Source organism: Berghia stephanieae, chromosome 4 (genome assembly GCF_034508935.2).
Source record: "Berghia stephanieae isolate SIO BIC M18660-M18661 chromosome 4, UCSD_Bste_1.3, whole genome shotgun sequence".
In the NCBI taxonomy this organism is placed as follows: domain Eukaryota; kingdom Metazoa; phylum Mollusca; class Gastropoda; order Nudibranchia; family Aeolidiidae; genus Berghia; species Berghia stephanieae.
This window is the reverse complement of record NC_088363.1, coordinates 77,523,762-77,551,635: the sequence shown is the minus strand read 5'-3', so window position 1 is coordinate 77,551,635 and position 27,874 is coordinate 77,523,762. Positions and strand designations below refer to the sequence as shown.

At 33.4% G+C, this 27,874-nt stretch overlaps 1 protein-coding gene across 3 annotated transcripts in view; it reads right to left on the bottom strand.

Annotated features, from left to right (window-relative positions):
• LOC144971300 (ATP-dependent DNA helicase DDX11-like) overlaps nucleotides 1-27,874 on the bottom strand; it is a 46,730-nt gene that overhangs the window by 6,266 nt on the left and 12,590 nt on the right. For all 3 annotated transcript variants that reach the window (XM_078911920.1, XM_078911922.1, XM_078911921.1), the window contains exons 9-24: nucleotides 27,709-27,793; nucleotides 24,513-24,580; nucleotides 23,076-23,171; nucleotides 21,494-21,646; nucleotides 20,354-20,480; nucleotides 18,771-18,815; nucleotides 14,526-14,632; nucleotides 13,605-13,650; nucleotides 10,774-10,872; nucleotides 9,462-9,569; nucleotides 8,956-9,068; nucleotides 7,441-7,513; nucleotides 6,218-6,321; nucleotides 3,666-3,815; nucleotides 2,820-2,888; nucleotides 4-104 (exon numbers count right to left, since the gene is read on the bottom strand). In XM_078911920.1, coding sequence (XP_078768046.1) covers nucleotides 4-104; nucleotides 2,820-2,888; nucleotides 3,666-3,815; nucleotides 6,218-6,321; nucleotides 7,441-7,513; nucleotides 8,956-9,068; nucleotides 9,462-9,569; nucleotides 10,774-10,872; nucleotides 13,605-13,650; nucleotides 14,526-14,632; nucleotides 18,771-18,815; nucleotides 20,354-20,480; nucleotides 21,494-21,646; nucleotides 23,076-23,171; nucleotides 24,513-24,580; nucleotides 27,709-27,793 — 1,544 coding nt within the window. The remainder of the gene's footprint in view (nucleotides 1-3; nucleotides 105-2,819; nucleotides 2,889-3,665; nucleotides 3,816-6,217; nucleotides 6,322-7,440; nucleotides 7,514-8,955; nucleotides 9,069-9,461; nucleotides 9,570-10,773; nucleotides 10,873-13,604; nucleotides 13,651-14,525; nucleotides 14,633-18,770; nucleotides 18,816-20,353; nucleotides 20,481-21,493; nucleotides 21,647-23,075; nucleotides 23,172-24,512; nucleotides 24,581-27,708; nucleotides 27,794-27,874) is intronic.

Sequence of the window (27,874 nt, the reverse complement as noted above, 5' to 3'; positions counted from 1 at the left end):
TACCTGCCCAAATCATCTGAAAAGTTGATGCCTTCACTCATTTTCCCACCAACAACACATAATAGTATTGCCCCTGTCAAACTACCTTGCCAAGTTGCACATCTCTGAGTTCAAAATGTGATTGAAAAAGAGAGAAATACATATCTTAAAATACAAAGAGTACATGAAACAACTATCTGACAATGCCATTTCTAAGTTACACACACACACACACACACACACACACGCACACACACACACACACACACACACAACATTCTTTTTTTTTAAAACCCAGAAAACCAAGATCCGGATTTTTAAAATAGACATTAGGGAATATATAGCATATGAGCTTTTCGCTTAAGACCTTCCTAAACTGCCTAACTTAAATAAATAATAATAATAATAATAATAATAATAATAATAATAATAATAATAATAATAATAATAATAATAATAATAATAATAATACTTTACTGCATCCCAAAAAAGGAAATTTTTTGTACAGACGTGTTATAATTTACACAATAAGATAAAAATACAATGGAAATAGGATGTATATATAAAAAAAGGAACAGCTCCATAACCAGAGCTGCGCTTTATAATATGAATAATTTCAACACTGTAAAACAGTTAAAACTGTCACTATAAATTGAAAAATGAAAAGATTGCAAAAGAAATAAATTAATAAATTAATATTTACATTGTTTGAAAGTAAAAATGCGAAATAATTATATAAAATGATTATTGCTTGTTGTTATAAAGCCTAATACTGGACAGCAGAAAAGATTTTCGGTGTCTCTCTGTTTTCGTTGAAATAGAGAAAGGGCAACCACTTCTTTCTGACATAATAACTGATTGTCTTAGTGGATGATACTGGTCATTTAATATTTTAGTTATTTTATTTATACAAAATTTCTCGTATAAAAGATCTACATCGTCAACATCATTTATATAGCGTTTAAAGGATTTTTTAATATTTGAATTTATTTTGTTCCTTTCCACTGCTAAGCAATTGCCTCCCCAAGCTGTTATACAAAATGACAAAACACTTTCGATCACTGCTCTATAAAATAATGTGCAGAGGGTTTTATCTATTCTAAACTGAGAGAGTTTTGATAAGACATATGTACGTCTGCACATCTTATGCCTAATTATTTTCAAGTGTTCATCCCACTTGAGCCTGTCATCAATTGTTACACCAAGGTATTTGTAGTGAGGAACTCGCTGGACGAATTGGTCCGGTTCTGTCACTCTCCTAAAGTCAATCACTAGCTCCTTTGTCTTGCTTATGTTAAGCTCTAGGTGGTGGGCATCACACCAAGACACAAATCTATCAATTTCTTGCCTATAAGCCACTTCGTTGCCATTTGTTATGAGGCCTTGAAGAGCGGTGTCATCTGCAAACTTTATTAAAGGGACACTCAGGTTTTGACTTCTACAGTCATTCGTGTATATTGTGAATAATACAGGGGACAATACACAACCTTGAGGAGCACCAGTATTTGTAGTTATACAGGAAGATATGTTTTGTCCTAATTGAACATATTGTGCTCTATCCGTAAGAAATTCAAGCACCCAAGCAATTATATACTTGTTTAAATTCAGACTAGTCAATTTTTGAACAACCAACTGAGGTTGCATTGTAGTGAACGCTGAAGAAAAATCTGCAAAAAGCAATCTGCAATAGCTCTTAGCGTGATCCAGATGCCTGTAGATGTTGTTTGTAAACAGCAAAATGGCATCCTCTACGCCACGTCTTGGTTTGTAAGCAAATTGATGACTATCACTCAATGGCATAAACTGGTTCCTAATTTTAACAAGAACAAGTTTTTCTAAAGATTTCATGACTATTGAAGTCAGTGCAACAGGTCTGAGATCGTTCATAGATTCAAGTTTTTCTTTTTTTGGAACAGGAATAATTTTTGAAGTTTTCCAAATTTCAGGGATCGAAACGCATTGGAGGGACCAGTTAAAAATATGTGTATAAATGGGGGAAAGCTGATGGGCACATTCTTTTAATAATTTTCCTTTCAATCCATCCGGCCCAGCAGCCTTCCTCTCGTTTAGTTTCGAAAATACGAATCTCATTTCTTCTTCACTGACCTCAATAGTCATTTCATCTTCCAAAGCCCTGTCTAATTTATGTTTTTCATTTTCAATATCAAATTTGTTTGCTGTGTCGAAACGTGAATAAAATTTATTTAGAGTGTCAATTTCGATATCTTCTGATATAATCGTGGGCCTTGGATTATAGTTAACAGCAGTTTTAAGCCCCTGCCACGTGTCCCGTATATCCCCAGAAGAAAAGCATTTTTCAATTTTATTTTTGTACTTGTCTCTACAACTAGATATTACTCTCTTTATCTCTTTTTGTTTTGTTTTCAGATCTTTTTGTTTCCACTAGTAAAGAGAATTTTCTTTTGGTTCAATAAAAGTTTTAGATCTTTCTAGATTACCTTTTAATAACAAAATGTGCACAAATCAAATAATTTATTTTCTCTTATTTCTTTATGTAAACCAACAAGCTCATGAAATTGACTATTATTGTTAATGTGCATAAAAAAAAAATCTTTAATGAACTAGGAGATTTTCTTGATACTGGCTGTTTTCATGATTTCTCAAAAGGTTTTGACATCACTTATTACAAGCAAGTTAAAGGAGCGAGTAAATGTAATTGAAAAAAAAAAAGGTCACTCTTAGTTGTAATGCATTATGATAAGTTCATTCATCCTTTGTTCGATTAATATATTGATTTTATCTTGTATTTTTAGAGCAAATGGTTCAAGTTTTCAAGAATTCTATTTTCAATCAAATATCAGTCTTAACTGTTTACTTGCCTTGATGCTATCAGAGTAATCCATAAGGACTTGATCAGCTAGACCACTTCCTATTGGTTCCCGAAATACCTGAAAATTTGAAGTAAACATGAATTTAGATGTTTCATCTAAAATTTTTAAATGTCAAAATGTTACTTATTCAGGATTCATAATCAAAACGTGAACAATAGATCTTCGCTGAATGTGATTAGCTTGGCTTAAATGTGATTTGGTTTTAGGTTTATTTACATAATTGTGATTATAACTCTGTAGAGTTAATGAAAATTTAAGCTTTTTATGTTTTAACTTATTTTATGACAGTAGCATGCTTATGATATGTTTACAAAAAAGAAGCCATTTCTTCTTGCTTTAATTTTCCAAATATTAAGTTGGTTGAAAAGCACTTTGAGCCTTTTGTAAATAAAGACAATAAATATGTTATCATTATTATGCGGGAGAGATCATTAAGTGTGTCAAATTTAACAGCAATAGCTAAGAACAAAGTTCTTGTTTTGTTTGCTGGCAATTTCTATGAGTATCACTTGTAACACTTGCAAAAAAATATGAAAAAAATAGTTCATCGAATCAGTGAAAGAATTTGTCAATGGTGTGAAAAATTAAGAAGGAAATTAAGGAAATAAATTGGAATTTATCTCAGTCCGTAGAACTTGAGAACTTAACATGCTGATAAATACACATTAAACTGTAAATTATGTAATCTGTCCCAATTGTTCTTTTACATATTTTACTACAGAAATTTGCTTTAGTTTAATAAAATTTGTTTTTTTATGTAGACGTCATAGAGTCTGTAAACCAACAATTTAAAAGGATGAAAAGGCATTGGTGACAAAAGATGAAAAAGATTACCTTTTTTTTAAACTGAATTTTCTGCAGTACTCCACTCTTTTCCCAAGCGGAGTAAACAAGCTTTTCATAATCATAAGATGGAAAGAAACAGACTATTCCTCCAGGAACCACATTGGACAAATTACAAAGGACTCTCCCAAATTCCTCAATCTGTTGAGCGAACATCAAAAGAAATTAGTTTATTGTTCAGTTTATTTTAAGACCAATCAAAAATGAAGAGTCTATCAAAACCAAAATTGCCTTTTGATTTTCAAAATCCATTACAAAAAAATAAAACAAAAAAAAACTTCTTCCATTCCATAAAGTAGGACCTGCTATACTAAAATATTTAGAATTAGAGGTGTGATATATAAAATATTGTAGTTTAAAGTGCATCAGAGGATTTAAGGAACCTGACAGGATAATAAATTTGGATCAAGTCTTTTAGGTAAGTAGGGAGCATACCATTAAATTATAAATATGACGAGGAATGTAAAACTCAGTGCAATGTTTAGCTAACTGCCAAAGAAGGTCTTTTAGAATCGATGTCATGTAGTCAGAGACTACTTGGCTCAGGAACAAACAGTGTCCATCTTACACATAAATATGATGGTCAAATTTAAGACGATATCATTGATTGGTTAAGTGTAAAATGAATATTAAAATTGGCCTAAAACAGATCCTTGTGGGACTCTAAATTCCAAGATTTTGATTCAAATTATCATTGCAATCTATGGTACAGAAAAAAAGAACGCGATGTACTCTCGAGCATGGAAATATCGAAATCACGGATATCTCAAACAAGGTACAATTCCCCATTTTAATCCCTCTATTTTATTAGTACTGGCAACAGGAAAATCTCGAACACTTTCTGAGGCCAAGACGGAAATCTCGAACAAACTGGACATTCCCTTGGGCATCCATTGAAATTTTTTCCCCGCATTGTTTGTGTTGAACGGAAACGAAAGACGATAACTCTCCCCATAGCACTAAGTGTCAGTTAATGTGTTACGCGTGCATATGTGTGTGTGTGTGTGTTGTGGGTGTTTGTGCGCGCATCTGTGTGTGCATGCTGAACTGAGGGGGAATCGCGAAGCATGTTTGACCAGGGTCTTACACCACCCATAACTACATCAACTTCTTGTATTAGATGACGTTACCTCACTCTATTGTGTAGCAGTACCTTAGCAAACTGACCAGTACCGTTAAGACGGGAAACTAACAAGGCAGTGATTGCCTTAGGTGGTAACTGTTATGTATTAGAATGATAAAAACAATAAGCTGACATGGCGTTTTTTTGCAAAAATAAAACCCAAATTTTGCAAGCAAAATCCCAGAATTTGCAAGCTAAAAAAAGCAAAATTTGCAAAAAATTTGCTAGAATTTGCAATTAATTTTCCTAAAAACCCATAATTATTTCATGAAAAAGAAAGGTATTTGTTTGTTTTTAAGGGTTTCAAGGCGCTTGCAACAATGTAGGGTCATATCGGTGCCAGTAAAAAGGAAGAAAATGAGATAGTAAAAGAGCAACTACTCTTGATCTTTCACGTTCTACACGAGCTATCAAATTAAAACATTTTTTAAAATCGTCTTTTTAAAAATATTATTGTTTTGTTGTTTAAAAATAAAATTCTTTGCAAAATCTCGTAAATTTTCCAAAAAAATTGCAGATTTTACGGCTGCAATGCAAATAGTGATACTTTGCAATTTTTGTAGCCGCAAGCGATGCAAAAAACTGCCATGCCAGGATAAGGAGTGGGGAAGATGGGTTGAAAGCATTATCATCTATATAGATGATGCTCTGTGAGAGCAATGCCCTCTCTCTTTAGCCTGCTATGGGTGAGAGGGAAGAGCGTGAGGCTGTCAAGTAAGGAGTGATAGAGTATGAGTATGTAATCCACAATGCGATATGCTGGCTTTTTTTTTGTTAAGCAGAGGGTTGAACAAGACAAGATGCACAAAACGCAACACCAGTGAAAACTCTCTTCATAGTTGTGTAAAAGATGGGCGAGTTCACAATAAAGGAGACCTGATTTCCCCATAGGCAAAAGAAAAGTCAAAGATCCCTATCCAAAACCATAATACTGTCATTAACTTGAGCTTTTATATAGTGCAATATAATAGATTGATTATAATTAGTATAATAGTCTGTATTTTTATGTATGACCCACTATATCTCAATAATTTCCCTGTAATATATTATCTAAGTCAATAAATATATTTATATATTATATTGTTTCTTATTCTTGACTTCTTGTCTGTGCTTTGTGCCTTTTGAAACAACAGGATTCCTCTTTCTGAAACGCTTATCTATATGTCCGAGTAGATTAAAATGCCCTACAACAGTAGCTTGATTTCTATCGAACTGACCTCGTAACAACCAGTTAACAGAGAATTTTTCGATTTGGAAATAAAATAAATTTTTAATGAAGAACAAAACTATTCCAATTTACAAGCAGAACTCATAAAGGAAAAATTATGACACAGACAAATAGTTCTAAATATCAGCTCTGACTGCATCAATATTGTCAAACATAAATTTCAGTAACATGGACAAATACAATTTTACTAACAAGAGTTGGGCTGTTTCTATTCTGATAAGTGAAATCCAGAGTGAGACCAGTGGGTCCTTTAGATAAGGCAACAGGAAGTATGTGACTACCAGGAATTACATGACCTGACAAGAGATAAAAAAAATCATGTATATCAAGTCTTTAAAATATACAAAACTTTAAACATATAGTATTAACATTTCCAAATGATTATTAAGCATCAGAATAGAATGCTTCTAAACAAAAAGATAGTTCCTTTTTTTATATAGGAATATATCTAATTGCAAAAAGGTAAACAGATGTAACAATTTTTTAAAAAGTGAAAAGTACACTGTGTGAGTAATCTATGATGATGATGACGATAATGATGATGATGTCAATTATCTTGTCGTTCTTCATAACAACACGCTATAGTATGTTTTGAACACTAATCACCTGAGCCACAGATTTGTATAAAACATTAATGTTTTAAACTTTTACTTCAGCAGTAGACCTATAAATGATGGAAAAAATTCCCACTTAACTGTACAATTGTATGATTAAATGAAATAATTAGACAAAAAAAAAAAATGCTAATTCTCAAAAAATTTCCTTTCCAATAATTTAAAATAATAATATTAATAATAATAATAATAATAATAACAGTAATAATAATAATAATAATAATAATAATAGTAATAATAACAGTAATAATAATAATAGTAATAATAATAATAATGATTATAATAATATAATAATAATATAATAATAATAATATATAATAATAATAATAATAATAAATAATAAAAATAATATAAAATAATAATAATAATAGTAACCACAACAACAATAAAGTCAATGACAATGATGATGACAACCATGCCTACTAAGATGATGGTAATGATAATAATAGTAATAATATAATATACATATAATATATAATTGTGTCTATACAGCGAAAACTTTCAAATCGCTAAAAGAATCTAGGCATTTTACATTTCAAAAATGAAAATAACCTAAAAAATGCATGCTTTAAAAAATGGATACATTTTCATCCTGCTAAAAGAAAGACCATTTAGAAGGTTTAAGATATCAATTCTTTCTCTTTCACTGCATACACATTTTGAATGATGATGATGATGATAATGAAGACTTGTGATGTTTTTTAAGATCAAATTTGTTTGTCAACACTTCAAAAGATAAAGATATCTAAAATGAATTAAGAAAGAAATTGATAATAAAATATGCAATGATAAAGCATTTACCACAAGAAAATTCCATGATTCGATCTGGCAAGACACCAGCTGCGTGGAATAACTGGTCTTTGAACTCAGCAATCTAAAACAAAATAGAATGACATAAGTAGGCCTTAAAATATGGCAATTTTGTTAAAATGTTAACATGTAAAATAAACAGAAACAGTTCAAATAAAGGTATCTTTTTTTTTCTTTCTATTCTTTTATATTACAGGGGAGAAGGTTGAATTTAAAACTAGGATGTGCCCGTCAACTTTCTTGTTTTGATGATTCTTATATTTCTAAATATTGAAAGTGTTTGTGTAAAAAGTTGGACATGACACCACGACCATCTGAAGACCATTGATGCCTTGATGTGTATAGTCAGAAGTGGAGGTGATGCTGTTGCAGCTATTGATTGTGTTGATACTGGTAATGGGTGGATGTGTTAATAATAATGATGGGTGTGCTAATTGGCTAATACTATTTGTAATGTGAAAATTATCAAGACAAGGAGTACTACTGGGATGGGTGTGATGGCAGTGTTGGTGATAGTAAAAAAACCCCCAAAAAACAAAAGTGCTCAAAGCGCTTAACAAAGGGTCCCTGACCAACAGCAACATGTAACGTAGAGAACGAGACATGATGTCTGTTAGGCGATATTATAATTTTTTTATACATAGACTTGCTGTTAATGGCCAGGTACTCATTTTACACCTGAGTATGGTAAGAGAATGTGAGTAAAGAGCCTTTTCCAAGGACTCAACTATGCACAGAGTGAGGCTCAAACCCAGGACCTTCCGATTCAAAAGCTGCATAGTAGTGGTGATGAAGATAAAAGTGATAATGTTGACGATTCTTGTGGCAAATGAGACTCATGAATTTTAAACAAATTGAAATCATAATCATTCTAATATATAAAAAATAGCAAATTGAAAATCGGCCTACTTTCAATGCTTCTATGTTTCCTAAGTAGACCATACCTTTTTCATGTAATAAATTTTCTTTTAAACCAAATGGTCCTCATAACATGTCAAAAGAGAGAGGAGCAGTGAAATAAGGACAAAAAGAGAGAAATGCTTGAGGGAATAAAGAAAAAGTAAAATTAGAACCCCCCCCCCCCCCCCCCCCTTGACATAAACACAAAATAAAAAAAGAAGCAAACCTCAAACTTTAAATCCACTTCCCCACCCTTCCCCCTATATTGTTGGGTCATATTACAATTACAACAACAAAAAAAACCCATCATTTAGAGCCTCTGACCTCGCCCCTTTTCCCTCACGAGGACCATCATCCCATCCAAGACCACCACTTGTCTTGAGTCATTCTTGACAATTGAAACCAGCCTGTCTGGGCTGTGGTGTTAAAAAAATTCATGCCTCGACATTTCAAATGACTTTGATTTTTTCCACTGCACTACATAGCTACTGATCTTATCTTTAGCAGGTAATATTTGACATGACTAAATCAGCTGAGAATTTCTGTGAAATCCCAAAATCCCAAATTCTACAGACAAACGAAAGAATATCATCACTGAATACTTACAGGTTGCATTGTTCCACCAGCCACGATCACAGCTCTGGCGTCATTCAAGACATTTCCAAAGGACACAGCTGGGTTTAACATTAGAAACTTCAAACTTGATGAACTCACTTTCACTATTGAAAATAGGGAATGTAAACTATACGACAAAATGCAATGAATAAAAAGGAAATCAAAATGTTATAGGTATAAAACCACAAAAATAATTCTTTTTAACTACGACTGGAATCATACACAAGCATAATATTTCAAATTATCTATTTTATTTAATTTTTATTTTATTTTAAAGAAATAGTTAGATCAAGAAATAGTAAAAGGAATCAACATTGTGCAGAATAAAAAAAATGGAAAGAAAAGCAATAATCTTAATAATGAATGAAACTATTAATGACGACGATGATGATGATGATGATGATCAAGAAGAAGAAGAAGATGATGAGAAGAAGATGATGATGATGATTATGGTGATAATGATGATGATCGAAGATAATTAATGCATTATGACTAACACTGCTTGGAGAGGACAACTCTCCCATCTTGGTTGGCATTTGTCAAGGCTTCCAAGAAACTTTCAATTTGCATCAAGGGTGAGCTCATCCAACCTGGTTTTGATGATACTTGTAACCCAAAAAGAGGAATGGAAAAGTTGAAAAATTAGGTATTTGATCTCTAATGTAAAATCTAATACATGACCCCCTGAAATTGTATACGATTGCGGACACAATTTTGTCACCTCTCCATCATCCCCACCCCCTCTATCCAACCCTAAAGTAGAGAGTATCAAGTCTGGTAAAGGATATAGTCTAGCTTTTTACTATTGGTGAAAAGTAGACTATGCTTACCGAAATTAATGTAAACATCAGAGTTCTTAGTTTCTCAAATGGTGTTAGGTACCTAATGTACTGTGTGATTCTTTTATGTTAATCATTAACCCTCCTTATTACATAATAAACTGTCCGAGGTGCACCTTATATAGCTCAGATATATCTGTAGTTTACCAGAATCGTCCACGCACTCTTGATGATTTGAAAGATGCGATAATAACTGAATGTCAAAAAATCACACTGAAACCTCATTAGAGTAAAAGATAGTTTTATTAAGAGAATCGATGCATGTATTCAGGTGAAGTGAACAATTTGAGCATCTATTGTGATTTGATATTCATTGATATTCATATTTGTTTTTATATAAATTTACATGGTGCGCACACCATACAGGGACACCCTCATATAATACTCATATTGCCATAGTTTCCATTTTGTAATATATATTATATATATATATATATATATATATATATATATATATATAATATATATATATATTATATATATATTACAAAATGGAAACTATGGCAATATGAGTGATGAATAGAACACTATTGATTGGGAAATGCATTAGTACAACTAGGCAAAAACACTGGGTTTCCTCAGAATAAAAACAGAATTTCAAGAAAATAAAATGCACATTATATATATATATATATATATATATATATATATATATATATATATATATATATTTATATATATATATATATATATATATATATATATCAATAACATGGCAGATTTCATGCCAATTTTAAATAAATTACAAATTGTAATATTTTAGAGTAGGTGATTTGCTGTTTATATTTCAAACCATTCAGAATTTGGATACCATATCAAATATGGCAAATTTATACCAGACTCTAGACTCTCTCATTGTATTCAATGACAGTATCTTGCCAACCAAATTTCTGACATCTTGAAGTTTTGACATTTGTAACTTATCACCACTTTTTAAACTGCATAAGCTAATGACATAAGCAAAACTCACCTTCTGGCTCTGGTTTCAAGAGAGCTGCCTTGTTTTTAGAAGATTTAATTTCTTCAAGAAATTTTCTTAGTCCTGATCCATCTTTCTCCTTCTCTGAATCTAAGAGATCAGAGTATATCACAATTTTCATTATGGAATTACAAAATTTTTATCTTTTTTTTTTCTTCACAAGTTCAAAGGCTTATTTTTAGGCACTTGCCAATATATAACTCATAAATTAACACAGAATTTCCAATTAACAAATGAAAACAGCTAAAATCAAGAATAAACCAAAGCAATTTTCCACAATGATGCTCTGTCAATACTATCAAAAGCATTCTCGTGATCCAGAAAGTTAACAATAAGAGGATAGTTCCATTCTATAAACTGTTCCACTGCGACTCGTAGAGAGGCAATCTGGTCAGTGGTTTAACGCTTTTTCAGAAAACCTGCCTGTTCGTCTGGCAGTTTAGTATTTGTCACATTCTTAATTCTCTCTAGAATAGTACAGTTGAAAACCTTTCCTGGGATAGAGAGAAGAGTGATTCCTTTATAATTATGACAATTACTGAGGTCCCCTTTCTTTGGAAACTTGACAAGATGTCCTTTTGGGAATATACCGTCATTCCAGATTCTCTCAAACAGTGGGTGAAGGGTCTCAGCATTTCTTTCAGCATCAACTTTTAGAGCCTCCAGTGGAATCTGGTGGATTTCCCCCTTTTCATCTTGTTAATGGCATCCACAATCTCTGCTTTCGATGGTAGATCACAGCTAATTGGTAGCTCATTCCTTACAGGCTAAATTTCAGGCGTTGTCTGGTTGTGGTCTGTTTTGAAGACAGTTGAAATGTTCCCTCCATTGCTTAGATTGAGCCTCTTTTCCAAAAATAGTTTTCGCATTTTATCTGGTTTCCCATATTTTCCAGCACATGTCTTGGTAGTTTGATAAAGGATCCTCATGTGTCCTCCTTTTGCAGCTGCTTTTGCTTTCTCTGCAAGTCTGTTCATGAATGCTTCTTTGTCTTTCTTCACAGATCTTTTGACTTCCTTAGCTGTGGCTCAATACTGCTTTTGTGCATCCAGTCTTGAAGCCCTTGTTCGACTTGCATTCACTTGTTCCTTCCTTGTTCTCCTCTTTTCAATCAGCTCCAAGGTGAATGGGCGTATCCATTCTTAATGTTCTGATTTCTTTAAACCCAAAACCTCATGACAAGTTGTTATGTAGCTTCCTTGGTCGTTGTCCAAGTTGGAATCTATTACTCAATTGCAGTTTGAACTCATTCTTTTCCCCATCTGGTGCAATCACCTGGAATTTTCTTCTTGTGTGTGATCTGGTCCCATGCTTTCTAAGTCAGAGCTTAAGCTTTGCCAAAAAAAGGATTTGGTTTGTCTGTCTGTGTTTCTGTAACGGTTTGAGTTTAACGGAAAGGGGTGTTAACCCTTTGCCAACCCCCAACCTGGAGGACCAGGTGACTCAAAGATGGGGGAATCACACACCATTAGTCGCCTTTTACGACACGCTGGCTTGGCGTTGGGCTATTCTTGACCCTCTCAGTTGAGGGACCCCGGACACCACACGAGGAAATAGCAGTTGGTGGTCTGATCCAACACCTGCCCCTCTCCGTACTGTCGCATCCTCTAATAAATGTCTGAATCTTCGAGAGATACAAAAATTATCAATCTGATTCTCTGTCACACCATCTGGTAAGACCCAAGTTGCCTTGTGTATCCTCTTATGAGGAAACACTGATCCTCCAATCACCAAACTATTGAATGCACAAAAATTTGCAAGTCTCTCGCCATTGTCGTTCATCTCTCCCATGCCAGGATGGTCCCTGATACCTTCATACCCTACGTTATCCTGTCCCACTTTAGCATTGGCATCTCCCATCAATATGTTGATGTCCTTCCTTGGCAACTTATCAATAACTTCTTGTAGAAGACTATAAAATGTATCTTTGTCCTCATCTGTTGCGTAATTTGTTGGGGCATAGATCTGTACAATGTTCATGTTGATATTCTTACTCCATGCTGTAAAGGACACCATGATGATCCTTTCTCTGTGTTGTTCCCCTCCTCTAAGTGACTTCTGGGCCAACTTGCTTAGATTCCTACTCCCTGTGTATGAATCCCGTCCCCTCTCCCTTCATGTAAAATCTTCTCCCCAGTCTTGAGGTGTTTCTGTCCGGATTGTATCCAGTGGATTTCACGTACTCAAAGTATATGCAGCCTGAATCTTCTCATCTCTGCCACAACTTACTTGTGCTTTTTCCTACTTCATAATGGTACGAACGTTCCACGATACAATTTGAAGCTGTTTGTTTGGCATAGATGTCATAGGGTCAGCAGAGTCCTTTTGGCTTTGTCTCTTGTCATAAATTCTGTCATTGCAGAAGCTCTTCAGTCACCCAATCTAAAAAGAGGATTTGGTTTGTCCGTCTGTGTTTCTGTAACAATTTGAGTTTTGCGGAAGGGGTGTCCGACAACCCCCAACCTAGAGGACTAGGTGACTCAAAAAGGGGGAGTCACACACCATTAACGCTGGCTAGGCATTGGGCTATTTTTGTATCCTCTCTGTTGAGGGACCCCGGACACCACATGGGGGAAGGAAGATAATAGGGTAATAAAAAAAATTTTCAGGTCAAAAAGGAAGTGAATCTTTATTTATAAGTTACCAATGAAGGATTAATGCAATGAGATGACAAAATATTTGTCTTATATAAATGCTCTGGAGGTTTTTTAAAACTTGTGTTGAACTAAGGTGATTGCATGCACTTAACAGGACTTGACATATGTAATGTATATAAACATTAAAAAATATAAAACCATTATGATTGTAAAAATCTAGTTTACCTATTTCTACTTCATTATCTTGGTATTTATCGATGAATCCATGTAGCTGAAAATGAAAAAGATATGAAATGAAAATATTCATTACACAGTAAACCTAACATTGGTGGAAAATTTCTGATTGTTGCAGAAAAGTCTGTTTAAATCCGAACTATTTTAGATTCTACCCTCTATGTTATCAAAGAATTAAACTAATAATATATGCTTTGTGTACAGATAATTAAAAACATTGAAATAAAAAAAATAAAAAAATAAAGTTCATTGAAATATTCCATAAAATTTTATAATATTAATATTCAACAATTCTAGATCAACAGTCAGATTTCAATATATTCAATCTTGTTTATATTAATCCCATACAATCTGATAAAGTTCGTTTATCATGATAAAATGAGCTAAAACAAATCTTTCTCAAAACAAAAAAAAGAAAAAATTCTGCAAACGTTATTTAGAACAAAGTAACATCATCACTTTTTAAAAAAATACAGTATTCATAAGATAACAAGTTGTTCATGAAACAACAGTAGTCAATCCATGGTCAGTGACCACACAAGCGAAAATGATTGCAAAACTCTGGCTCTGACATCGTGTCCTTGGGCAAGGAATGTTACACTGATTACCTCTCTACTAAGTACATGGTTATAAGCAGTGACATATATTGTAAGAAAGTTTCAACTATAAAGGTTCCTACCTCTTGAGCCAGTTGTTTTGTGATCTGAACCATTAAGTCAAGTTACATTAAAAAAATATATCAATTTCAGAAAAAGAGGCCATCTATGCACATGTCTGTTTAAGAACAACTTACAACACAAAATACTTTAAAATGAACTTTTGTGTATATTCTTTCTCAAACATGACTTGAATAAATAAAGGAAATATGATTTGTACAAAAGTCATACTTTATAGAGAGGAGTAATACTTTACCTTTTTACTGATACTGCTCCGCTGACAATAACGTAGGAGTTTGAACATGTTCATATTATCAAAATGGCCCCGAAATAAAAAGTCGTTTATTGTCATGAGACATACCTCTGCAAATAACAAAGTATGAAAAGGATTACAAATCTACGATAAGGAACTTGCTGGTTACTGTGCTTTAGTGCATATTCATATTCCTGTAATGCTTGTGCATTTCAATTTATGTACCATTCTTCTCTACGCTTAGACACCTATTACTTCATTTACATAGGAGACAATTGTGCAAAACATGTTGAGGAAGTTAATTTTTAAACTGAAAACAAAAACTAGAAAAAAAGAAAATTAAAAATTATAACATCTATATACCTTGATATAACAAACTAATATATTAAAAATTCTTATGTGATTATAACATTCATCATCATCATCATCGCCTTTTTCACCCTGGGTCAGGGTATAGGCCACAGACAAACAGTTTCTATCATGAGCTAACAATCTAAAAAAAGGATTTGGTTTGTCCGTCTGCGTTTCTGTAACGGGTTGAGTTTAACGGAAAGGGGTGTTAACCCTTTGCCGACCCCCAACCTGGAGGACCAGGTGACTCAAAGATGGGGGAATCATACCATTAGTCGCCTTTTACGACACGCTGGCTTGGCGTTGGGCTATTCTTGACCCTCTCAGTTGAGGGACCCCGGACACCACACGGGGAATTATAACATTAGGTTTGATAAAAATAACAAATAGTGGTGACGCTTAGTAACCCACCTTGTTTAGTCCACTTCACATAATAATATGCTACTCTTATCATTGTGCATTGCAATTTATGAAAGTACTTTTTCTCTAATTAAAATGTACTACACATATTTAAATCATTCTTCTTCTTCTTTCAGCTTATACCGTATTTTGCAGGGTTGCCATAACGAATAACATCTCCATGCATATCGGTTCATGGCCTCATCTTCCTCCAGGCCCAGTTCTTTCATATCATCCTTTATCTTATTCATATATTTAGTCTTTGGGCATCCCTTTTTTCTTTTTCCAGCTAATTGTATATCCAATACTTTCTTTCTCACATGCTCCCCCTCTCATCTCTTAACATGTCTGAACCATTTCAATGTATCTTCTCTCATCTTTATTGATACATGCTTCACTTCAGTCAACCTTCGACCTTCGAATTCGTTCATTTCTCACTTTATCTTTTCTTGTTCAGCCAAGTGACCATCTCAACATCCTCATTTCTGCCCCTCAACTTCTTTATCTTGTTTCTTTATAGTAGCTGCTGTCTCTAACCCATATAATATTGCTGGTCTTACAACAGGGCCTTTTCATGAACGTGGACTAGATTTAGTTATTTCCTGGACTAGTAAATGACTTGCTAGTCTTAAGCCTAAGCGGAGCAAGTGACTAAAAAAAATTTGATTTCATGGACGTTTTCTAGTATCCTACTAGCTAGTCTCTTGCCTAGAAGTGGGCGATGTAAAGATGGTGACTGTCACATTAACGATGATCACATTTATTTTATTATAGTTTTATTTTACTAAAAACAGAGTTCATCTCACTCCAGTTACATTTCGGTAGGCTTAGAAAAACTTTACCTTCTAATATTAGATTATGCTTCCTTTAATAGCCTTCTCTTTGAATTCATTTCAAATTAGTGAATACTTTTCATTCTACCTTCTGTCACGTAGCCACTTATTATAAAAGCTGATTTAATCTCACTTCTCTCAATAACCCATGCCTTGACGGCCAGACCACTATCATTTATATCTTAAAGATTTATATCTTGCTATCAAAACTTTATCTATATCTTGGTCAAAACTCCAGTATTTGATTCCACTCTCAAGACGCCAGAACTACATCGTTCACCTTTGCCAGCCACTGTCAGGAGTGTCGTATCCGGATGTCATTAAGCATGTCTTCTGCCAGGGAGTAGGACGTCACGAGTCTATACAACTTTATCCTCAACATAACAGAAGTTATGTAATATTGTCATCTTATCATTTGTAATTGTGATCACTATTTATTTATAAGTACATTCATCTCATTAAATTTAATCTTTCTATATTCTCATCATCTTAAATCAATTCGTCCTTTGTTCTTTATTTTTAAAAGTAACTAGTAAATTATGGGGGCCTTATTTGTCACATATTTATTTTATGAATGTAGTTGATTTAGCTCTTAAGCATTCATTAGACCGTGACAGTGACTAATTCGGATATTTTGTGCTGGAAACATCACACTCTCTAGTGCACGATGGCAGGTAAGATACCAGCCTTCATACTTCCAAAGCAAAAGATTTCCAAAGAGGAAATTAGCAACACATCTGGTATAGATAATATTTCGTTCTGTTTCATATTTGAACTTACTTTTGCCATGATGAATCAAATCATGTGATATTGACTGTCGACTCATAGACTACAATGATGTCCATGGTCAATTGTCAATGCTATATATAGGCCAATGAAAGTTTCATTGAAATTCAAACAAATTGAACTTTAAAAAACAAACAAACAAACAAAAAAGAAAGTGTATTCTGATGAATCACATTATTTCAGTCAGTTACAATGCTAGCAAAATAACTTTTGTCTCCACTATACTTTCTAATCTGTTTGTCTCCATGTTCCTCCTTGCTTCCCTCTTTTTCTTTATTGCTTTTTGAACTTCTTCATTCCACCACAATGTTTCTTTTCCAACTTTTCCTCTTCCCAAGCTCACCCCCAGCACTTCTTTGGCCACTTCACGGATTGCATCAGAGGTTATTTTCCAGTCCTTTGGGAAATCAATTCCTAGTCTTCCTTTCACCATTGTAGCAAATATTTCTCTATGCTCCTCCTCTTTTAGTTTCCACCACCGTGTTTTTCCCTCGATACTTTTCTCTTTTATCTTACTCTTACAAAATGCCCCTTTTGCAATAACAATTTTATGCTGTGCTGCCACCTCTCTCTCCTGGCAAACTGCCACAATCTGATATTTCCTTCAAATTTCTCCTCAAGCACAACAAGTAATGTCTTGTGTCTTCACTTGTGTCTTCCTCACACCACTTGAATACATCACTCTATACTCATCTTTCTTCTTAAAATATGTATTTAGTATTGCCAGATCCATCCTTGTTGCAAATCTTACAATATCTTCGCCTTCTTTATTTCTGCTGCCATACCCATACCTTCCCAACCATCTCTCCTCCCTGATATTGCTTTCTCCAACGTGTCCATTCAAGTCCGCACCGATAAAAACTCTCTCTGATTTGTCGAACATTTCCATTTGTTCATCAATATCCTTCCAAAATTCCTCCTTCTTATCTTACGTACAACCTGGCTCAGGTGCATCTGTACTCAAAACAACAATTTGTTCCATATTGACTACAGTCTTGATCCTCATAAGTCTGTTGGACACTCTTTGGACTTATACAACATTTTGTGCAAATTCTTTATCCAGGGTGATACCAACTCATTTCCTTAATAAAACATTTAAAATCCTCCACCAATCTCCCTTGCTGTTTCACCTTTCCACTTTGTTTCTTGCACACACAAAATGTTAATTTTTTTTCCTTTCCATAGCATCAGCGATTTCCCTTGATCTGCCTGTCATACTTCCAATCTTGATCTCCACTCCCATCCGTTTCCTCGTCCATCTTTTACGCCTTTCATTCCCTGGGTGACCAGCAGTCAATGATTTTTTCACTGCCACCCTGCTGGCCAATAATGACAGAGGCGGTCATTTATATCCCAGCCTCGGCCAATCCGGTATGAAATTTCTGGTTTCATTCATTCATTAGTTGTGGCTTGGGTTTTACTGCCAGGATGCCCTTCTTGAGAAAACACTCCCCATATATCAGGGCTTGTGACCGGCCTCACAAGATTGCACCCCATATTTATATCATTGACAGCCACAATTAGTTATATATTTCATACTGTCTGTTTTACTAATGAATTGCCATCCAATGGTCAAGTAAAAGTGGGGATGAAAAAACATTTTTTGAAAAAGACAACAAAACAAAAGCAAAGATTTAAAAAAATAAAATAATGGCAAAACTTTAATTTCACTACATTATATTTCAATGTTTTCCTTAAAACACTATCCCTCCTCCATGGCGGCTTCGTCTAATATCGCTACTCCTTTAATTGCTGACAAAGTTGTCCACAAAGAAGAAGATTGTTAATCAGTGCCCACTATTTATTAAATAAGTCAACAATGATCAATACTGAAATATATATAAATATATAATGCAAAACATAAAAAACAAAAATTTACCCTCTCGACCGTTTTTCTGTGACTCAGCCATAAACTCCACTTTCCCTAGAGCATAAACAAAATCAGAAAAAATGGAATGGTATAAGCATTTCGTGGCAAATAGAATCATAAAACTTTGTCTGAATTAAACCTTGAAATAATGATGTAAAAAACAAAAAGTACAGCTTTTTTGTAGGATGTCTCATAAATGTGATATAAGCAAAAGATGTTGAGCTTGGTCAATGTGATAATTAATAGCAGAACTCTGGTTCCAATGTTGCATCCTTGGTAAGACATTTAACAAAGTCAGTCACATCTTCATAAACTGAACACCTCTGTTCTCAAAATTTTGTCCGAATTACAGAGACATCCAGTTAGTGGATTCACTTACCTAAAGTGGCATATACAGTGCAGCAAACAACATAAGGCTTTCTAAATGGATTGTCTTTATTTATATATTTTTTATTTTCTTTTTTTAAATTAAGGAGGAAGGGGTTTATTTATTTTATTATTTTAACAAATATTTTTACACATGTTTTGTGAAACTGACCAGTCACCCATGAATGATGTCCCTCAATTATTGCACATACAATGCATTACCACATTGATCGAGGGGATGGGGCTATCTGCCAATGACTGGTCTGATAGACAAATAATTTACCTACTTTAATTGGATGTGACAAGGCATTCTAAATCAGATTATACTCCAATCGTTTGTCGATTGCATTGAACTATAGTAGGCTGATAGAAGGTGCTGGTCATTGTGATGTTCGGATTATAGGGTCATAAATTCTCTCAACAAGAATTTCAAGATGATGGTGTACAAACAATGAAGAAGAAAAAAATTTCCAGGTGACCTGTCCGGATTGTGTAACAAAGCCTTTTCATGCCTCAAATTTTGTTATTTCAATTACAAATGATAAATGGCAACTGAGCTAATTAATTTTAATGGTTGGTCAATCAACCATTTTTCTCAATATGGACAAGAACTCAAGCTGACTAAAAATATGTTCCAACTGAAAATCAGAGTGTAGCAAAAAATTTTTACTTTTATTGTATAGCAATGGTTTCAAAGGAATTTACTCAAGTAAATTTAAAAACTCTTAGTTAAATGTCGATTTGAAATCTTTTGAAGTATTTCAAAATACACAATAGAGAGCTGAAACAACTTCAATAATTATACCACCCAAAATTTTTTTTAAAAACTAAAAAAACACAACAATTATAAAGATATAAATCCAGCGATGTGGTCTTGTGGTATGACACTCGCTTTCGGATCGGCTGATCCTGGGATCGACCCTTGCTAAGCGCATAGTTGAGTCCTTGGAAAAGACTCTTTAGTCACATTCTCTCACTATACTCAGGTGTAAAATGAGTACCTGGCATCAACAGCATTGTCTGTCAGAAAAATTGTAATGTCGCCAAACAGGCGTTATGTCTCATTCTACATGTAAAGTGTTGCTGTCGGGGACCCTTTGTAAAGCGCTTTGAGCACATTTAGTGGATAATGCGCTATATAAAAGCTCTATTTTAAAGATATAAATCCACAATTACTTAGCCAAACATTTGCATAGTTAATAAGATTTATTTTAAACAACTCTTACCCCCAATGACAGAAGCCAAATTTGAAAGCACAAAAAGAATCTGCTTGACATACATAAGGTTTTTGGCTTTCAATCTTCCTTTGAATTTCTTTTCATATTGGCTGAGTTGAGAATGGGCTTTGATCACCTGTTCAAAGAATCAAATTAATGATGGGAACAAGAAATTATTTGCATTTTCAATAGCCTCCTTTGTATTACCAAAGACTTAATGCCCTTTCCCTCAATTCAAGAGTTTGATCAAATGTGTTTTTTATTCTTAAATTTTGGCTAAATCCATCCTCTAACAAAAAGTATCCCTGAACTAATTTCCGGGTGACTAGAATCTCTTTTATCTATGTTCATGAGTTCTTCAATCCTTGCATGATGCTGTATGGATGCCATAATTTCTCCTTTAATGTATTCACCCTTTCTTCAAAAAACTGACTGCTCACTTTAAAGATATCACTTAATATATCTATTGTCTGAGTTCATTGCCTAAAGTTGTTGATGCAAACTGTTATGAATGGATTTTCTATTTTGAATACAATTTCTTTTTTTTCAAAAGTATATAAATTACTTATAAAATTCAAACTGATATAACTGGCTCAATTATCTAGAATTAATCAAGGAAACCAACTAGATGTAGAGCAGATGGTGAAAGAGCAAAATAACTTTCCATAGTGCCTTTAGATGAATTGACAAATGCAAGGATGAGAAAAGACAGGGTGAACGTAAAATTTAAAATAAGAAACCTATGAACACTGATAAAAAACTCTTTTACTTTGTCTTTTTAAAATGATGTTGTTTGTATGTGCTGTAATGTTTTTTTTTCTTTCGAATTACTAGTAGGACTATTTTGCATCCTTAATTTCGTTTGGACACACATATAGTTATATTTTCTTTCTTGAATAAATAATTATCAATTTCATTTGTTGTCCCTGGAAGAAAATATCAACAGTATGTTTTCTTTCATTAATTTATTTTAAAATAGCAAATTACCCAAGCATTCAATTCATTAACAGTTTTCAGAAAAAAAAGTTTCATAATCATAAGATCTCCAAGATACATAAACATTGTGAACAATGAGAAGACGTTTTCTATGCCAATTAGAAACTAGCACCATTTTAGAATAATTTAAATATTTTGAAGGGAAATAGCTACCTGTGCCCCTGTAATTTCAATACTGTGTATATTGTTGATGGTCTCCAAGAGGTTGTGTGCCTCATCAATAATGACAACACTTCCAGAGAGTTTGATGCCACATGCTGATCTTGTCTGTCTATGTAACAGTGTGTTATATGGCAAAGCCACAATCTGTGAAGGTTTCAAAAAGTTTAATGTCTCATCCATGTATAATTGCGACTGCAGAGGTGTTCACTCAGTTTTCGAGTCTGAATATCATATTACATGTGAGAAAAAAACTTTAATAATTTGCATCCTGAACAAAGCTAGGTGCCTAGACTCTATAGTCATGTCACTCTAATCCAGAACTCCACAATCCGAACAGGTTGCATGGGAACAGATTTTTTTCTTCTTTATTATTACACTGCAGGGACTGATTCCACTATCCGGATTCTCTGTAACCTGTACAATATGCTCGGAACGGAGGTGTTCAGATTAGGGAGATGTGACTGTATATACATCTTGGATGCTTTATCAAAAGAACATATGGAAGCTTTAATCAATAAAATCTATAAACGCTTTAAATCTAAAGAGGAAATGGATGAGTCCTCCAGTGATATAAATATCATCACATTTTCCTCCCAAAATATCTTTAATTTTCAATATTTACATTAGTAGACTGTAATGGACACGTGATGTGGATTGGTCAGTAAAACAGCACTTGCCAATGTCGTTTTACAGAAGGTAAACGCTTGCAATATCTGGTTTGACAACGTGAGCAGTGGTCTGGGTTTTGCTGATAAAAGGACAGTGTAAAGAGATTGAGGACTGCTACTGAGGGATGTAAATACCAATGATAAAAATTAACGATACCTAAAAATTCCTACAACCCTTTTAACGGTGGATGGCTGTGGAAAATCAATTTATAGATTTCACTTTTGAAAGAAGTGGAACTGTTCACAGAGCACGTTTTATCATATTTCTTTATCTTAACTGGTCTTGATATCAAGATCATAACATAAGATTCCATAAAGCCTCATTTTGATGGGAAAAAAAGCAAACAGTCATGAATTTTGATCTTTTATCTTATTTGAGAGAAAGAGGGAAAGATATATATATATATAATATTATATATATAATATATATATATAATAATATATATATATATATATATATATATATATATATATATATATATATCTTTCCTCTTCATATATATATATAATTTATATATAAATATATAATATATATATATATATATAATATATTATATATATAGAGGAGGAGAAGAGAGAGAGAGAGAGAGAGAGAGAGAGAGAGAAGAGAGAGAGAGAGAGAGAGAGAGAGAGAGAGAGAGAGAGAGAGATAGAGAGAGAGAGAGAGAAAGAGAGAGAGAGAGAGAGAGATAGAGAGAGAGAGAAAGAGAGAGAGAGAGAGAGAGAGAGACTACTCTGATGACAATTTTTCCATGGATCTACCACTTAGTGCCTGAGTGCTTATAACAGGAAAATGTTTGACAGGGAAAAAACAGCTGAGAATTTCTGAGAAAATACCAAAATCCCAGAATTCCGTGGAAGATTATCATCACTGCATCGTTAATTTAGCTTAGAAATCGATTTACCTCTGCAGATGGAACAGCATATCTGGCACCAAAATAAGGACAGGTTTTCGATTGTCGACCCAAAGACACAAGCTGTTCAATATCAAAGACGTCCAACTGTGCCAAAAAAATTGTAAACATTTCGAATTTAGTGGTTATTAAAATTTATTGATTTTCTCTAATTTTGTTTTACTTTTCTTTAACTATTATTCTATTATGTTAATAAAATCCTGATGTAACTGATGTAACTCGGAAGGCTAATCTCTGCCTCTGAAACTTTACAAATCAACAAATCAGCTCATTTTAAATATTTTGTACACAATCTTTGCTCAAGTTGTCCCATCTGTTTCTCTCCAAGTTTCTTTTTAAAATCTTGATAATTCAATGAACTAATAATTATATATGAATGAAGCAGCATTGTACAGATAAAGTGCCAGGAGTTGTAAAATGGAATGGCGTGACATAACTGATTTAGATTAATATATCATTTCTAAATGTTAATGATACTGATGACAGCGTTTATGCTTGCTATCAGACAGACATAAAAAGTGATTGGCATCAATGAAATTAGAGAGAATCTGTTGTTGATGAGCAGCACAGGCCATGATGTCTATTATGTCTATAGTATTGAACATGGCCCTGGAAAACTACAGATATAGCATTTCTAAATGTTACTGATACTGATGATATCTGTAGTTTTCCAGGGCCATGTTCAATACTATAGACATAATAGACATCATGGCCTGTGCCTCTCATCAACAACAGATTCTCTCTAATTTCATTGATGCCAATCACTTTTTATGTCTGTCTGATAGCAAGCATAAACGCTGACATTTATTTCCTTTGTCATCAGATGGTAATAATCACAATCATTCCAACACCTTGTAATGCAAATGTAAATACCTTCTTATGCCAAATTTTAGCCCCTTCCATTTTAAATGCTCTCTCCCTCCTTACTTACTTAACCCAAATCCCAAATTTGTGAGACACATAACAAAAACATGAAATTATTAAAAACAAAACAAAATATAAATGCCCAGACCACCATGCAGATTTAATACCTCCCAAAAATTTGTGCGATTAAATGTTTGTAAATGCACTTGAATACAGTGTACATACTGCAAATCAATTGGATTTTTGCCTCGCTTCATAAATAATCCAAATTAGCACATTTTCACACCCTGGGGATGACTATTGGCAACAATACGGTAGATGCAAAATTCTTTTTAGATCAAAATTTAGAGGGCAAAAAAAAAAATAAACCACTGATGTACTTTAAACATATATCATAATTAATCATAGTCTATGTTCCCAATATTACAAAATATGAACCTAGTCTTTGCTTAAATCTATCAAAATGCTTTTCTTTCTTGAAAATCTTGAAATTACCAATCATGTTTCAGTATCATAAATATAAATGAAGCCAAGGGTGCTGAGATGTAAAATAAAACAACTTACCAATGCCTTGTCTTTGAACGCATTAAGCAATTCTTGCTTGTGAAAGGGGCATCCTGGTTTAGATTTGCCTAAAGAGTATTCTTTATTTGTTAAAAGGTACATTACATTGATGAACATGAAGTCATTGTTTCTTTTATGAAATTAAATGTCAAAAAATCTTGTGGGCCAGATAAGCTTAGTGGTAAAGTTTTAAAAACTTGTAACCAACTGGCTTGTGTTTAGACATATATTTTTACCATGTCACTCTCTCTTAATGTAATACTTGATTTGTGGAAGACCTCTGAAATTATCCCTGTTCCGAAGAAAAAGAATATTAATTGTTTAAATGACCTTAGACTAGTGGCATGAACACCAATTGTTATGAAAGTGTTTGAGAGGTTTGTTTTACGATTTCTTTTAAATGAAGAAAAGGATAAGCTAGATTCATACCAGTTTGCCTATAAAGGGGGCGGAAGTGTAGAGGATGCCTGTATTGTATTTGTAAATAACATCCTAAAACATCTTGAAGAAAAAAGATCATATGCACGGCTCCTTTTTATTGACTTCTCTTCTGCATTCAATACAATTCAACCACAAATTATGATTAAAAATCTTTTAAATTTAAATGTGAGCAACAGCACCATAGCTTGGATTTTGTAATTTTTAACAGAGTTCAGTATGTAAAACTAAATGACACATTCTCAAAACTAAAAAGACATTAAACATAGGAGCCCCATAAGGTTGTGTTTTGTTACCAACCCTCTATACCCTATACCCAAACGACTACAGGGCTCACTATGATAATACAAAAATTATTAAGTTTGCAGATGATTCAATTATTCAGGGCTTTATTCATGACTAAAAGTCTGCTTACTTTGAGGAGGTGGCAAAATTAGTAAACTGGTGTAAGGATAATTTTCTATTACTGAATATCCAAAAAACAAAAGAGATGATTTTTGATTTTCGACTAAACAAAAATCAAATAGTGTCTCTTAGAATTGAGAATCAATTTGTAGAATTGTTGATTCCTATAAATATCAAGGATTTACCATTGACAACAAGCTGAAATGGCATTTGTATGTAAATAATATTTGTTCAAAACTTAGCTCTTGATTATTTTAGAAAACAAAATTCTTTTCACGTTACAAAAGAAATCCTTAATATGTTCTATTTGTCAATAGTTCAAAGTGTTATAACATTTGGAATGAGTTGCTGGGGTGGGGCCATCACTGCTGGAGATAGAGAAAGAATAGATAAAATTGTAAGAAGAGTCGAAAAATAATAATTGTAAAAAAAATAACCTTCAGGAAGAATGTTCCTATAAAAAAGTTTTGAACATCTTGAAAGATAAGCAACATCCCTTATTTTTAGAATATAAAAAGACAGGTAGTTCAGGCAAGTTGATAAGTTTAAAATCCAGAACAGAACGTTAAAAAAATTCCTTTGTACCCTCTCCCTCGAAAAGACTTTCTCGAAGTGGCATTAGATGGAGATGAAGGACAGAGTGGATGGGTGAACAGTGGTTGTGAATATAATATCATATATATCTATAGAGAATAAGGTACGAAATAAAGGTGATTGAAGAGAAGAAGAACGTTTATTATTTGTTTGTGTGTGGGTGTGGGTGTGTGTGTGTGTGTGTGAGAAAGAGAAAGAGAGAGAGAGAGAGAGAGAGAGAGAGAGAGAGAGAGAGAAGAGAGAGGAGAGAGAGAGAGAGAGAGAGAGAGAGAGAGAGAGAGAGAGAGAGAGAGATGTTTGTTTTTAGGAGGTATGAGATTTTTTTTTTAATGTGTCTAGTTTTGTTAAGCTTTTTATTGGTTTACTTCTATGTCATTGTATTTCCTTTTTATTATTTATTTGTTTAATTATTTTCAGAAATTCATTAGCCTAAGGCAGTACCCAGTGTAAATTTTCAGACGTGGATAAAAGGTTGAGACATTGAAAGAAGACAAGAGAGAATAAAAACTTTGCAGTGGCAATGGGGGCTTCATTTCTTGTTAGAAGTTGATAAATAAACTTCATCTTATCTTTTCTTATTAACAGAAATGTCATAACTTGCAAAATATGTATATTCACATATATAGTGCAGCACAGAAATCTTGAACAAGTAGGGACCAGGATATTTGTTTGAGATTTCTGTGTTGAGTATTTTACAGAGAATATGAAGAAAAATGTGAGGGAGGTAAATGTGGATGATTTTGGTGTTTCATTATAATGAGGTGATTAACTTCTCGTCTCATTCAGAGGTAGAATAAGGTTCCCTTTGCGTGTACTATAATAAGACAAAGCCAGCGCTGCACATGATTGATTACACACTCAGTATGCTTGGTCTTTACTTACGAATACAGTATCTAATCGCTCCCAATCCTCATATATCTCCTTCATGCCTCTCATCTGACCCAATCTTCCCTACCCCGTATCGCTTATTAGACTTTAATACTTAACAGTTACTGACTCAGGCCATCACTGCCTCACTTGTCCCCCAGTGTTACTGATATAAATTAGAATTAGATAGAGTGAGGAGTTACACGCGTAAGATACTGGTCAAACATGCTTTGCACATCCCCCTACACATACAAACACACACACACACACACAAATTCCATTCACATGGATGAATAACACATTAACTAACACACTAAACACCAAAATAAGACCTTTGACAGCTTTGGTTTCCACTCAATACAAACAAAAGGCAAAAGAATTCTATCAACGAACATGAAAGTCAATGTCCAATTTGTTTGAAATTTTCGTGTTGGCCTCTGAAAGTGTTCGAGAATTTATAGATTAAAGGCAGTATGAAATGAACAGTTGGTCTTTTTTTATAACAGTGTGTGTGAATATGTAGCATAAATCAAAGATGGGGATAAATTACATAAGTGTTGAAGGTGACATTCCAAAATATATAAAATCAAGTGATACTTTCCTCTTAAACAAAGACCATTAAGTACTTAAAATCCAAGAGAAAAAATGCATTTGTACTGAAGAAATAACATTGCTCAACAATTGATTCAATATATACTAACTGTAAGTGACTATATATTTAATTATCCTATAAAAAAAGATTTTCAGATAAAACATTATAGAAATCATCAAAATATAAATATGAATGTTTTGCAAATCAAAAAATAAATAATAAAACAAACAAAACAAAACAAAACTTGAACAAGAAAGGTCTATTTATAGACAAAAAAAAAACAACTCCCAAAAAACTTACTTTTTTTCTGCTTCAGTTCCAAGCACTTATCATTGATAAGAGTGAGAGACTTAAGTTTTTGCACTTTGGGGTTGATGCACATGTTCTGAAATTATCATAAAATCGTCATACAAAAATGAGATAAACAGAATAAGGAACTAGTCTGTTACTTAACACCCTTGTCATT